This window comes from Silene latifolia, chromosome 1 (assembly GCF_048544455.1).
Source record: "Silene latifolia isolate original U9 population chromosome 1, ASM4854445v1, whole genome shotgun sequence".
Lineage (NCBI taxonomy): Eukaryota > Viridiplantae > Streptophyta > Magnoliopsida > Caryophyllales > Caryophyllaceae > Silene > Silene latifolia.
In genome coordinates this window covers 145,313,668-145,329,467 of record NC_133526.1, presented here as the reverse complement: position 1 = coordinate 145,329,467, position 15,800 = coordinate 145,313,668, and the positions used below count along the sequence as shown (strand labels likewise).

Sequence of the window (15,800 nt, the reverse complement as noted above, 5' to 3'; positions counted from 1 at the left end):
GTCTAGACGGCTTTTACTCCACTGTTATTTCACCATTATTCTGCTGTTATTGGAGTATTATTCTTCATAAGGGCTAGTTTATTCTGCTGTTATTCCACTGTTAGTCTACCATTATTTCAGGTTTCCTGTTAGTTTTATTTTGTTAAAACTATTCATTTTTTTTGAAGAAAAAACTATTCATTTTTATTCAAGTGTAAATGCAGTAGTTTAGACTCCTTTTAGTCCACTGTTATTCCACCATTACTCTGCTATTATTGCAGTATTATTCTGCATAAGGACTAGTTTATTCTGCTATTATTCCACTGTCAGTCTACTATTATTTCAGCTTTCTTGTTAGTTTTATTTTTTTAAAACTTTTCATTTTTATTCAAGTGTAAATGCAGTAGGTTAGACTGCTTTTTTAGTCCACTGTTATTCCGCTATTATTCTGCGTATTGACTAGTTTATTCGGCTGTTATTCCACTGTTAGTCTACCATTATTTTAGCCTTCCTATTAGTTTTATTTTTTTTTCACACTATTCATTTTTATTCAAGTGTAAATGCAGTAGTTTAGACTGCTTTTAGTCCACTGTTGTTCTACCATTACTCTGCCTTATTGCACTATTATTCCGCATAATGAGTAGTTTATTCTGCTGTTATTCCACTGTTAGTCTACTGTTATTCCACTGTTATTCTTTTTTAATTAATCTTTTCCTATTACTTTTACTTTGTTCAAACACTATCCATTTCTATTCAACTGTAAGTGACGGTTTACTCCACTGTTATTCTATTGTTATTCCACCATTATTCTTCTGTTATTGCACTATTATTCTGTATAAGGACTGCTAATATTCCAATGTTATTCTACAATAATTTGGAGCATAGTAGTTAAACAATAAACATAAACAATAATTTGGAGCATAGTAGTTAAACAATAAACATCAACATTCTAACATATTAAAATAGTTCATTGTTTTAAGAACCTAACAACATTATTTTGAAGCAACAAATATTTTAAAGGAGGAACTCTGGACCATCATGGATAGATTTTTAAATCTTTATTCTGTCCTCTGACGCCTGCGCACAGGTCCTTGCACAGTGCTCTCAACTTCCACTGACTCATCCCTAAAAGAGTTTTTGTATGCATCCATAAGTTCCATGGCTTTCAGAAAAGGTGTCCAATTATCAGGGATTGAAGGATAGACTTCAGCATACGACTTCTGCAAAGCATTCACACCAGCGAGGAATTGACTGTCCATGTCGGCTTCTTTGTAGTACCTATTTTTCTTTTCCTTCAACTGTCTACGCATACGTTCATTGTGAAGTTCAGCAACCTTCAATCGTGCTTGAACATTTTCGAGATCTCTTATTAAGATCTCTTCACAGCATTCTGCGGCCTCGACATTGGTTTGTGTATCGATCAACTCTATTGAAAATGACTCTGTTTTCTGTTTCGCTTCATCGATTTCCTCCTTTGTGTCATCAAGTTCCATCTGTCTTGGAGACCTTTGGTTATTGTCAGTTACGGCACTCATTCTGCACCATGGGAAGTAGAAACCTTTATGCATTATAAAAAGATGTTCAAAATATTTCAACCAAAAGCAAAGCAAAGCAAAAGAAAGATGATTACCTTTTGCAGAATGCAATATAGTGGAACCAAGGAAAAATAAAAATAGAAAGATAGGAAATTACCTTTTGCAAAGGAGATGAAGAGGTTTTTTGGAATGAAATTTACAGTCTGTGTTTTTTTTCCAATGCAAGTATTTATAGGTGGTTGTGGGATGCAAATAGTTTGATATGAACGAGTGCAGTTTATTTATGGTTAGTGCAAAAACTGCATACAAACAGTGTGATACAAAAAGTGTAACTGCCTTTTATTAATAATACTAATCTGTTATTCAACTATTATTGTAGTGCTAAATGCAGTTTATTTATGGTTGGTTTGTGGAAGACAATCAGATAAGATTAAAAAAAAAAGTAAAGTAACTAGTAATAAATCTCATATAATGTAGGTCTCATTTTATTATCTAGTAACATTTTTAGGATAAAATGTATTCAAACAATGACAAATAGTAAAAGTATTTGACGTTTTGGCGAGGTCTTCATCATAGCCCTTTGTCTTTTGCGTCTCTTGTGTCTTTTTCAGTTCATGCATTTGATTCATATTCCTGCAATTTTTACTTTACTATTTGTCATTGTGGCAACGTAACAATTAGAGCAAAATAACATCACATTAATAGCAGAATAACAGCAGAATAACAGAGTAACAATAGAATAATAGGGGAATAACAACATAATAACAGGATAACATGAGAATAATAACAGAATAATAGTGCAGATTCATACCTCTTTAGTTTCTGATTCTTCTTCGTCATCGTCATCAGAAGGGGGACTTTCAACAAAAGGAAGATTACAAGTTCTACTGTTGTGGTTTACCCACTTCTTGCAGTTACCGCATCTTCGTTTCCTCTTTACTGGCTTGCTCTTGGCCTTTTCTTTCGACGACCTCAATCTTTTACCACTTCCCTTATTCTTGGCCTTGTTTGGCGGTCGAAGGTCAATATCATTTGAAGCTGTGATGCCAAGAAGATCCTCGATTTCCTAGCTTTTAGTTTTCGTTTCAATTGGGCCTGTGATGTTCTCCCTGAACTATTTCAGGGTTTTCTGCAGTTGCTTCATTTGTTTAACCATGTCCATCACCCTGACATTTGCATAAATCTCAGACCAAACCTTTGACATCTCAGCTTTCTTGATGTCAGCTTCGTCAATGTCTTCTATGACCTTTCCAGTTTCATCTTGGACAATTGGTCTGTAGGATTTCTTTGTCCATCGAGCAAGAACATAAGGCTCAGGTATCTTGTATACCTGCCTACCATTCCACACCCACAGTATATGTCCACAGACAATGCCACGCCTCTCAAATAGCTTACATGCACATTTGCTCTCGTTAGTTTGGATGAAAAATTCCACTCGGAAATTTCTGTGCTTCAGTCCAGCACGAACATCATGGTACTCCACTATCCCTTGTGTTGTCAAACCACCGACCCTCATGCTGCATATCGCATGTTTGACTTCCTTCTGAAAGTCTGCAAAGATAGGATGTGTGTACACAAGTGACGCATGCATCTCTACCTTCATTGGTCCTACTTTCTCGAGCATACTATGCTCATTGGTAGTGTCCATTTGCCTTTGTGAATGCCTTTGTTGTTCTATTGCAGAATTGTACCTCATCCAGAACTCAACAAGGGTTCCAAAGTGGCTTTCAAACCGTTTGAAATAGCTGTTTGAACTTTCAGATCTCTGGGTTGTCCTCATCAAACAACCTAGAGGTAGATCAGGAAAATAAGTCGGTATCCACTTTTGTCTGATTGAGAATACGTACTTCAACCAACGGTTGGTTTGCATACCACGTGCTTCAATAACGGTTTTCCAGTTGTTCAAATTCTTCTGGTTCTAAGTCAACATCCCAAACAATAACATTTATGTCTGTCATAAAATTTGTGTCATTGCAGATTGCTCTTCCCACTTTTTCAGGCACTTTTTGCATGATATGCCACATGTAGTACTTATGCACAGAATTTTTGAAAATGTTTGGGCATGCCTTTTTAATTCCAGGGCATTGGTCGGTTATTATACACTGAGGTTGATGCTGCCCCATTGCTTCCAGAAATTTTGTAAAAATCCATTCGAATGATTCCTGACTCTCGAATTCAAGTAATCCAGCCGCAAAAGTCACTGTTTTCTTGTTGTGGTTTACTCCTGTGAACAGAGTAAACACCATGAAATATTTGTTTGTCCCATAAGTAGGGTAAAACAAGATCGTGTCTCCATATAATTTGTAGTTGTTTATGCCTTCCTTATCAGCCCAGATAATCTTCGTCAAACATTTGTTCTCATCCTTGTCATAAGCAAAATAGAACCCCTTTATTTCAGCAAGCATTTTGAAATGCCCAATGAACATTTTGGCATCCTTATCCCCAATGTAACACTTGACATTTTGTTTGAAGTTTTTGAAGTCTAGCAAAGAGGCACCGATATTCTGATACCCATTTGAGTATTCCTTGAGAATTCTGAAGCTTAATGTTGGACCTATGTTTAGCTTAGTATGATCAATAATGGTCCTCTTAATGTAATCATGGACGTCCCTTGACTGCTTTTGGAATTCTCTATTTTTGACAGAGTAAAGAGAGTGATTGTGAACTTCTGTAAAGATGTCCATAATATATCCAGCCGGTCTGTCGTCTGTTTTTGGACAGGTTCTCAACCTCATGTTTGCCTTGCAGCCACACTTTGTCAGTGAATGCTTCTTTGGTTGTCTAGTTTTTGGTTCTTTCTTCTCTGTTGTACTCGAATTACCAGCTTCCTAATTGTTTGATTCAAGACGCAGTTTCCTTTTCATATCTCTATATCCCTGTCTGTTACAGACTAGTGATTTTACGTTGACGCCCACTTTACTTTCCCATTTGTGTACTTTCTCACATAAAATCCACAAGCCAATGCATATATGGAATATAACTATATTCCATCCTCCAAGGTAAGAAAGAACATGCCACGCTTAGGCGTAAAATCACTCTCAACAGTTCTTACGCACTGTTCAGTACCCCCCGGTGTACTGCTGTAATAAAGAGTTGGAACAAACTCATCGTCTTCTTCGTCTAAACAAGTTGGGGTGGAGACTATATTATTATTTGAAGATTCAGCATTAGCTACAATTGCAATTTCCCCAACAATAGAAACAGTAGAAACATCTGGGACAGTAAATGATTATAATCACTACAGTCAGAGGGCATTAATATCACAGTAACATCACAATAACAGTACTATGAGGGAATGATCAACATTGCAGTAATATGACAATAACAATACGATAACAGTAGCTGGGAAACAGATGCCAATCAATAACATCACAATAATACTAAATATGTTACTCTTATGCTACTCTCTTATAAGCCATATATTTTCATGCTACTGCACAATAATATCACAATAATAGTAGAATAATATCAGAATAACAGTACATTAATATCATCATGTTACTCTACTGTTAAAATAATAGTATAATAATATCAGAATAACCGTACTCTTATGCTACTCTGTTATAAGCCAGATAATACTGAATTTGTTACTCTTATCCTACTCTGTTATAAGGCATATCATCATGTTACTCTACTGTTACTCTATTTTACTGTACAATAATATCAGAATAACAGTACAATAAACAACAACTGAGAAACAGATAAGAATCAATATAATCTATTGATTGATTGAATAAGTATCATCACAATATCGGAATAGGTTTAAAATTCATGCATTATTACCTGTTTCCATATTTACTGTGGAGTTGATTTCTTCGCTAGCATTGTTATTAGTTTCGTTGTCCATCTTTTATACCTGAAAACAATAAAATCAACGATTCAACTCAATTAAAATCAATGAATTCTACATTAATTTGTTTCAATTAGAAAACATCCATATGAATCAATGATTCAATATAATAAAAATCAACGAATTCGTCATTAATTTCGAAAAACGTTTACCTGTAATTCGTTTGAAGCTTGATTTCGATAATCGTATTAGGTTTTTGATCAGAAGATTTGTCTACCTGCAATTCCTTGTGTTTTTTTAGGGTTTTGATTTGAAGAGAGATGTTAGATACAGAAAGAAATATCGTGTGAATGAAGTCTTTCCTTCAGTTTTCACTTTTCAGTTGTTTTTTTTTTCTAATTTCCTTTTTCTTTTTTTTCCTGACGTGGCATTGTGCAGCGGATGATCTCAGCCCTTGGTTTCCCTTGATTTAGTGGCTGAGATTTGTAAGCACAAACTCACCGTAAGAACCAAACTCACGAGATCCCGCTTATATATATATATATATATATATATATATATATATATATATATCAATCAATCATGTTCATCTATGTGCAAGCTATACAACGATGGTGAAATTTCAAATGAACAAATAAAGAATCTAAATCAGGTAAAAAGAAAAGGGGGTGACATCTCGATAGCTTAGAAGACCTATGATGCGTGTACTTTATATAAGGTTTTTACCTCATTTTTACATGCATTTCTGTACTATTTATGTAGCATCTGGCTACAAATACCCCCGAATATTCTACTTTGGTTCGTTTTATGTAAATTGCAGGAATAAACCAAAGAGGAGCTAAATCGAGCCTAAACTCGTCCCATTTGCATGCATGTATGGGGAACAAGAAGCCGGAGCTTGGAATCTATAACTTTGAAGACGCGTGAGCTAGTTTCGGAAGGTGTTTAGTGCCTAAACGTACCAAGATAGCTCCATCGAGTAAATTTTCTACTCGATCGAATGCTTTATATACTGAGGTTACTCGATCGAGCGGTCCCAGTATTCAATCAAGTAGGCATTGCAAGGAGTTACTCGATCGAGTGGTTTATATCCACTCGATCGAGGGGTTTTGTGCTTAGTTGCTCGATCGAGTGGTTTATTTCCACTCGATCGAGTGCTTTAGTCTGTTATAGACTATTTTCCGCCTAATTTCGTATGGGCTTTTGTAATTTAGTTATGGATTAGGTTTAGAGGAGGATTTTCGTGTACTACTTAATACAGTAGACTGCGTAACTCTCCTCCTCATTCACTTTTACTCCATCATTTTGTTACTGTTCCTTGGATTTTGCTCTCTTTCCATCCTTTTTGCTACTTGAATTCGGATTTGCGATTGATACTATTATTCCTTCTTAATTCCTTAATCTTAATTAGTGCTTTATTTCTTTCTTTCCTTTATTACGATCATCTTTACCCTATTCGATCTTTATTAGCTTTGTTAAGTATGTTTAGTTTCAATTATCTATATGTTATTGTTGTTGATTCAATAGTGATGCATAGCTAATTCCCTTTTGCTAAGACTAAGGGGATCCATGATTGTGAAGGGATAGTAATCGATTTATTAGGTTAATGTTGGTGTAGTCCTCGTTGTTAACTGCTGCATTTATCTGTATCTGTTTAATTGAGTCGACGCAATTAGGCATTTATATCACAGTAAACCTTGACCTGGACCGAAAGGTTGGAAAGGGCGAGACTTGTAGCGAAACAATAGGGCACTATAGTGAGGGCGAAAGCTAAGCTATTTGTCCTTTAGGGCGAATTGAGACCGAAAGGAGATATTCACTGCTCCTTAGACCATACCTGCATTGACCTGAGGCCTAGATTACTTGACTGAACGATCATGGTGAACCGTCTGTCTTAGCTGCTTTCTCTACTTGGTTAATCTTTATTCTCTTGTTCTTTCTTCTCTATCCCTTTTATTAGTTTAGAATAATACAATTAAAACCCCCCAATTTGGTTACCGTGACAAACTTAGACGAAGCTGACATTTTCCCATCTCCCTGTGGAGATCGACCCGACTTCCCTAGCTATATTAGTTAGAGCCAGTTGGTTATTTTTGATAGGTATACGACTGCCCTGTCAAATTTTGGCGCCGTTGCCGGGGAGGTGGCGCAATTTTGTTGCTTTATTTAAGTTTGTTTCTCGTCTCAAGGAATTTATTCCTTGAGACTGATCTCATTTCTGCAAAGTTTTTGATTAGTTTTGCAGGTTTTCTGTTTTGCTTTATAAATTCTATTTGCCAGAATGCCGAATATAGCCAGCCATTCAGAGCCGAATGTGGATTCCCTCCAAAAGGTTTCTTACTACCCATTACTGATTTGGGAACCTTTGGAATCCACCCATCCTACATACAGCTGGTCGAGAGAAATCTCTTTAGGGGGGTACTTGAAGAAGATCCATGCAGGCATATAGAGCTGTTTACGGAGTATTGCTCTACCATTCCTCTTGCTGCTGGGGTGACACAGGATAAGGTGAAGGGAGCTCTTTTTCCCTTTTCTTTAGCTGATGATGCCCGGGAATGGTTGAGAGATCTAGATAGGGAGGCAGCCGGTGTAACCGACTGGAGTTCCCTTGCTTTGGCCTTTTACAGGCGATATTTCCCACCGCAGCGCACAAATGCCTTGAGAGCTCAGATTACTTCTTTTGAGCAACTACCTACTGAAGATTTGGATGGGTGTGGGCGAGGTTAAAGAAGCTCGTCCGTTCTATGCCCCACCATGGTCTCAAACGTTGGTTCCTTTGTACCCAGTTCGACAACGGGTTATATCGAAACCAAAGAGCTATTCTAGATAGTGTATATAAAGGGAGATTCACGAAGAATGTTGAAGATGATCAAGAGTGGCGCCTTATTGAAGAGATGGCCATTCATGTTTCAGAATATGAAAATCCCCGAGGTAGTGAGCAAGTTAACGAGTTGGCTACGGCTGCAGTGGAAAGTCCTAGCAAAAGTCTAGGTAAAGTGGAGATTACGAAAGCTGTGAGTGAAATCGCACAGGTTTGTTCAATTACTGAGCATGTGGAATTATGTGGTAGATGTTGTATGGAAGGGCATGACCCTATTGAGTGTCTGGCGAGTATAGAGCGCGTCCTTGCTTATCAGAAATACAAGCAAGGAGTTCCTTTTTCTTAACTGTATGAAGAAATGAAGAATGTTTCTACTCTTTCTACGCAAGCGCCGCAACCGGTCTCTCCTTCTGCAAATGAAGAAATTGCCGAACTAAAATCCTTGATGTTGAATTTAACACAACAGTTTGGGGAGAAGTGCAATAGGAATGAAACCGACATATTGGAGTTGAGAGAACAAGTCGCGCAGTTAAAGCTCGCGAAAGACCAAGCCAACCTTCTACCAACATGCGATCCAGTTAGTGCAACGAATCTCCAAGTTGGCCTTACTCATGAGGGGCCAAAAGTACCAAAAGACGAGGTTTTGACAGCTGAAGATACCCCAGAAGATGATATGGATGAGTTTTTGGACGAAATCCTTGCTGCGTGTTGGCCAGACACTCGATCGAGTGAACAATCTACTCGATCGAGTGAAATAATTCATCCCATTACTCGATCGAGTGATAATTATGGTCGATCGAGTAGTGCCCAAATTGCTGATGGTCGATCGAGTGATATTCCTACTCGATCGAGTAAAGTTGCTGAGGAAATCACTCGATCGAGTGATAATTATGATCGATCGAGTAAACCTGAAAAAGAGATCACTTGATCGAGTGAAGGGAATAGTCGATCGAGTATTTCCCAACATGAAACCACTCGATCGAGTGGTAAAAGTACTCGATCGAGTACCAGAAGGAGCGGAGATCCTATTTTACTATCTAATTCCGCGACCGTGTCATCTTCCCCTGCTGTGGAGACGTCACGCACTGATAAAGGTAAAGAGAAAGTTGTGGGTCCACTCATTGCTACCAAAGTGCCCTTCCCAGGTCGTCTGAAGGATGCGAAGATCGAGCGATAGTACGGTAGGTTTGTGGACGTTGTGAAGAACCTCCAGGTACTCGTCCCTTTTACCGAACTTGTTACCCAGGTACCTACTTACGCTAAATTCATGAAAGATATTGTGACGCGTAAGAGAGATGTAAGTGAATTTGAGACGGTTTCATTTATGGAAGAGTCTAGCAATTTACTTTTAAATAAAGCTCCACCTAAAATAAAAGACCCGGGTAGCTTCTCTATTACCTGTGTTATAGGCAATGTGGTTATTGATAAGGCTCGTTGTGATTTAGGAGCCAGTGTCAGTGTCATGCCCTATCTGTCTGCAAGAAATTGAATATGAGTCATCTTAAAGTCACTAACATTACTCTACAGATGGCTGATAGATCTGTTAGAAGGCCCTTAGGTGTCTTAGAGGACGTGCCTGTGAAAATAGGCAAGCTCTTTATACCAGTGGATTTCATTGTTTTAGATATAGCTGAGGATATCCAGACCCCAATTATCTTAGGAAGACCATTCCTTTGTACAGCTGGGGCCGTTATTGATGTCAAGTAAGGGCGTTTGACTCTTGAAGTAGGGGATGACGCAATCACTTTCAGTCTGCCTAGCACTTTGGCTCGGCCAATGATAGAGGATACTTGTTATTCGGTTGATATTATTGATGAGTCTATCTATGATTTCTGATCGGGTTCTTTCATGAAGGACCCACTAGAAGCTCTTATACTTTTTGATGAGTGTGCAGATAGCCCAGATGACGATGACGCTGTGTTGGATTTGCTTATAGATGATTTAGATGAGCGTGAACTCACCGACGCTGAGGGAGAGCAAGTGGAACAAATGATTAGCACTCTTTGCTCCATTGAGGTAAAGGTAACAGAGCGTAAGCCTCTTCCTTCTCATCTAAAATATGTTTTCTTAGACGATACTGAGTAATATCCAGTCATTGTTAGTGCTAAGCTTGATAATGATCAGCTGACTTCCTTGTTAGCTGTGCTTAAGAAAAACAGGAAAGCATTGGGTTATTCATTGGAAGATATCAAGGGGATTAGTCCCGATATTTGTATGCACAGGATAGAGCTGGAGGAAGATCACAAACCTTGCGATGTGGTCAGCGCAGATGAACCGAGAAGATGCAAGATGTTGTGATGGTGAGGTAATGAAGTTGCTTTCGACGCATGTATTATTTATTCTCGTTGGTCATTCTAAATGGGCGAGTCAGTCTGCGGGTAGTCCCGAAGAAAGGAGGGACTACGTGGTTAAGAATGATAAGAATGAATTAATACACACTAGCGTAGTGATTTGGTTGGCGGATGTGTATAGATTACGATAACGGTGAATGCCGCCACCAAGAAAGATCACTTTCCCCTTCCTTTTATTGATCAAATGGTAGAAAGGTTAGCTTCTCATAAGTTTTTCTGCTATTTAGACGGGTATTCAGGGTTCTTTCAGATCCCTATCCACCCAGACGATCAAGCTAAGACTATATTTACTTGTCCTCAGGGCGTATTTGCTTATCGCAGGATGCAGTTAATTCGTAAATTGAATATAAACGATTATATTTAATTAATGTATATTGAATTTAATTAATTATACAATATTGTCATTATCGGACAAGTATTAATATGTGTCGACTAATTCATGTTACTAGTCGATGTTTTATTATCCGATAACGAGTGACGATTTATAATTAAAAACCCGTCATATACATTTTAGCAAAACGAGTCGGACCACGAGTTAAAATAAGGAGAAAGTGGAAAGCCCACTCTCTCCATTGGGAACCGTGCGGACCGAGAATGAACAAAAGGAGAGCTTTCTCTCCTTTTGACCTAATTCATTTTTTTTGCACAAAAATTAGGTTTTTGGAGCATTTCTCTCTGAAAACCTAGATCTCACATCAGAAAAACTCACAAAACTCTCTCAATATTGCAAGGCAATTAGAGAGTAATTTCTAGCACAAGGGGCATAGTCTCAGACGATCTTGGGTGCAACGATTAGGAGGAAATCTATATTGATTTCTGTTCATTAGGCCGAATCGCACAAGGACCCGAAGTTGATTTTATTCTCTTATCGTTTTCTCTTGTTTTTCGTTTATGACAATTAATCACATGTTAAAATTACGTTATAGTCCTAAAATTTAAGGGAATTTTACGGATATTTCCTTACACTTCCAAAGGTGCATGATGGGGATATTTTCAGAGTTTATCGAGTCTATTATGGGAGTTTTCATGGACGATTTCAGTGTTTATGGAAGTGATTTTTCTAACTGTCTGTCTAACCTTGATAAAGTGTTGCAGCGCTGCATTGAGGTTAATCTCGTGCTTAAATGGGAGAAGTGCCATTTCATGGTCAACGAGGGAGTTGTCTTAGGGCACTTAGTTTCTGATAGGGGAATAGAGGTTGATAAAGCAAAAGTGGAAGTGATTCAGCAATTACCACCTCCTGTCAATGTTAAGAGGGTGAGGAGTTTCCTTGGACACGCCTACTTCTATCGCCGGTTTATCAAGGACTTCTCGAAAATTGTTATACCACTTACACAGCTGCTACTTAAGGATGCCCCTTTTGTGTTTACTGATGAGTGTCTTTCTGCTTTTAACAGGTTAAAGCAGGCTTTAGTCTGTGTGCCGATCATACAGCCTCCCGACTGGGAGTTGCCGTTTGAGATAATGTGTGATGCCAGTGACTATGCACTAGGAGCGGTGCTAGGCCAACGGAAAGACAAAGCTTTAAATGCTATCTACTATGCGAGCCGAACTCTGGATGAGGCTCAAGTGAAGTACACTACCACTGAAAAAGAGCTGCTAGCTGTAGTTTACGCCTTAGAGAAGTTTCGTTCTTATTTGATTGGGTCAGAAGTTACTGTTTTTACTGACCATGCAGCTTTGAGGCATCTCCTTGCTAAGAAGGAGGCTAAACCACGGCTATTAAGATGGATACTCCTTCTTCAGGAGTTTGATTTGCAGATTAAGGATAAGAAAGAAGCTGAGAACGTTGTAGCTGATCATCTGTAGCGGCTGACGCGACAGGAAGGGGAAGATTATCTACCTATTGATGACTCTTTCCCCGACGATACTTTATTTGCTGTATTATCGTCTATTGTTAACCAAGAGCCTTGGTATGCAGATATAGCTATTTTCGTTGTCAGTGGCAAGCTGCCGCCTGACCTTTCTCATCAGCAGAGGAAGCGTTTTCTGTATAACGCTAAGCAGTATTTTTGGGATGATCCTTATTTGTTTAAGGAATGTGCAAACGGTCTCTACAGACGGTGTATTCCGCAATGGGAGGCCAAAGTAGTCCTAGAAGGCTGTCACTCTTCTCCCTATGGTGGTCACTACGGTCCATCGCGCACCGTGGCTAAGGTACTTCAGTCTGGTTTTTACTGGCCTTCTTTGTTTGCTGATGCTAAGTCTTTTCTTTCAGCTTGTGATGCTTGCCAACGATCAGAGAACATTTCAAAGCGACATGAGATGCCACAGAATGGTATCTTAGAGGTTGAGGTTTTCGATGTCTGGGGCATTGATTTCCAAGGACCGTTCCCGTCTAGTAAAGGTAACAGGTACATTTTAGTGGCTGTAGATTATGTGTCGAAATGGGTTGAGGCAATTGATTCACCTCATTGTGATGCCAAGATCGTGATAAAAATGTTTAAAAAGGTCATATTTCCCCGATTTGGTGTCCCTAGGGTCGTCATTAGTGATGGGGGAATGCACTTTAAAGAAAAGAAACTAACTTCCATTCTGTCTAAAGTTGGTGTCCAACACCGGCGTGGTTTGGGGTATCACCCCCAAACTAGTGGTCAGGTAGAGGTCTCTAATCGCGAGCTGAAAGAGATCTTGTCTACGGTTGTTTCTAAATCACGGAAGGACTGGAGTCTTAATTTAGAAGACACATTATGGGCCTACAGAACTGCCTTTAAGACACCAATTGGTGCATCACCTTATAGGTTAGTTTATGGGAAATCATGTCACTTACCTGTTGAATTGGAATATAAGGCTTGGTGGGCAATTCGTGAGCTTAACTTTGATCCTAAGTTGTGTGGCCAGAATCGTCTTTTGCAGCTAGATGAGTTGGAAGAATTTAGGCTTAATGTCTATGATAGCTCGCGCATTTATAAAGAAAAGACGAAGAGATGGCATGACAAGAGAATTCTACCTCGGGAGTTTCATGTTGGGCAAAGGGTGATACTGTTTAATGGCCGATTGCGATTATTTCCTGGTAAGCTGAAGTCCAGGTGGAGTGGTCCTTATACGGTGACGGCTGTTTCAAAATTTGGATCCGTGGAGCTCGAAGATTACGAAGGTAGTAGGTTCAAGGTGAATGGGCAATATGTGAAGCATTATCACGAGGCAAATGAAGCAGACAATCGTGTCGAAGTCTTGTACTTCGACGAGCTAGACGCGCCAGTTAATTGATGCCAGAAAGGTCGTACGGGACCCCATAAACCTGCGCTCTCCGGGAGGCAGCCCGGACTGTTTTATTGTATTTTTGTTGAACTTTTTATTTTTCTTTAGCTTTAAGTTGAACTTTAGACACTGTTTTACGCACTCTATATTCTCTCCTTGTCTTTCATACGTGTTCTGCAGGTTACATCACTCGATTGAGTAGTTTTCTTACTCGATCGAGCACTTTTGAAGTAATATTCACTCGATCGAGTGATATATACACTCGATCGACCAGCCGCATAATCACGTTTACTCGATCGAGTGATTCTTTTACTCGATCGAGTCCTTCCAGACACCAAATCACTCGATCGAGTTATTCCTAACTACTCGATCGAGTAGTTACGTCTTCCAGCTGCTACTTTACGTCTATAGAGCTACTGCTTGACTTTCTTTGACCTCCCATGTTCATGGTCGGTTTGGGGAAGTCCCTCTTCACGACGTTTTGTAAGTATTCCGACTCCACTTCTCCTTTTCTCCTCAGTTTGCATTTCTTTCCCTATTTTTGGTACAATGAGGGCATTGTACGGTTTGGTTTGGGGAGGTATTCATCCATATCTGTGTCTGCATGGTTTTCTTGTATTTTCGTTTGCACGTTTCATTATTTTCGCATGCATTGTCGTTTTTAATTAAAAAAATCACATAAAATTCACAAATTTTCACGTTTAATTTTGAGTCGAAACGTTTGAACTTTGACGCTACATTGAATCCTTACCTTAGCCTTGCATTTTCTTGACATTTAGTTGGCATGATTATGTGCATGATCTACGAGTTTTTGTTTCTCTCTTATCTGAACGAATAGACTTGACTTATATATCGACAAGCTACATTACATTCTGAGGTTAGAGCTTTATAAACTCGTGACATTCATGACCGGTTTCATTTAGGATGTGAGTAGTACTCTCTTTAACACATGTAACATCAATTTGCATAAGCATGAGTCTAGTCTTCTTAATACCTATATGCATTCGGTCTGTGGATGGTGACACATGTTAGGAGAGGCAGTTCCCTTTATTTCATTCTACCCATGAGCCCCACATAGCCAAATTGCCTTTCTGTCCTATTAGCTACTATCTATAATTTTTCCTACCCTAGTCGAGCTAGTGATGAGTGTTGGGGTTGGTGTCCTTAACAGTTAGTGCAAGGACTTATAAACCTCTAAAAGGATCAAAGGGTATACTTTGTATCATAATCAGTTGATCCACGTTTATCAATAACGGTTGGCTTGCTAGATAAGTTTGACGTTATTGTCATACAGATGGCGGTGATCAACTGGTCCCTAAAAGTCACACCTATAGGATACGTTTTGAGTGATGTGACGGTATGAAAATACAGTCATGTAGATGCCAAATTTGACTAACCAGTTAGTCTGAGTTATTTGACTAATAATTAGTCAAAATGGGATGTTGAGATATTATATTTGATACGGATTAAATTTCATGGGCTAAAGGCGAATTAACCAGTTAATTCGTAAAATTAAATATAAGCGTTTTATATTTAATTAAATGTATATTGAATATAATTATACAATACTGTTTTGTCGGACATGTATTAATAATTCAACTAACCCGTATTATTAGTTGATGCCTTAATTTCCGATAACCGATAACAGTTTATAATGAAACCGCGTCGTATACACTTAGCGAGTTATGGACCGGACCGCGAGTTTAAGTGAAGAGAAAATGAAAAGCCCATTTGGGCTCCTCTCACTCGGTTTGGCCGAGACTCTCAATAGACAAAAGGGGAGTCTTCTCCTTTTGTCTAACCTAATTCATTTGCTAAAAAATATTAGGGTTTTTGGGAATTGTGCCTCCTAAATTCCGGATCTCTCATCCAACACAAACTCACAAAAACTATCCCCTCGATATTGCAAGGCAATTAGGGGATTATCTCTAGCACAAGGGCATTACTCGGACATCTTGGGTGCAACGATTAGGAGGAGATCAAACTTGATCTCTCATTGCCTTTTGCACTAGGACCGAAGGTTATTTCTATGTCTTTATCGTTTCTTTATGTTTTTCGTTTTATGACTATAAACTACATATAAATTTTACGTTATAATCCTACAATTAAAGGGTATTATACGG

At 38.7% G+C, this 15,800-nt stretch overlaps 1 protein-coding gene across 1 annotated transcript; it reads right to left on the bottom strand.

Moving 5' to 3' along the window:
* Positions 1-2,628: 2,628 nt before the first annotated feature.
* Positions 2,629-3,940, bottom strand: LOC141657400 (protein FAR1-RELATED SEQUENCE 5-like). The gene is made up of 2 exons (XM_074464632.1): positions 3,403-3,940; positions 2,629-3,302 (listed from the first exon to the last, which is right to left on the bottom strand). Exons 1-2 carry the CDS (start codon positions 3,938-3,940, stop codon positions 2,629-2,631), a joined length of 1,212 nt encoding a protein of 403 aa, XP_074320733.1.
* Between the last annotated feature and the right edge of the window lie 11,860 nt (positions 3,941-15,800).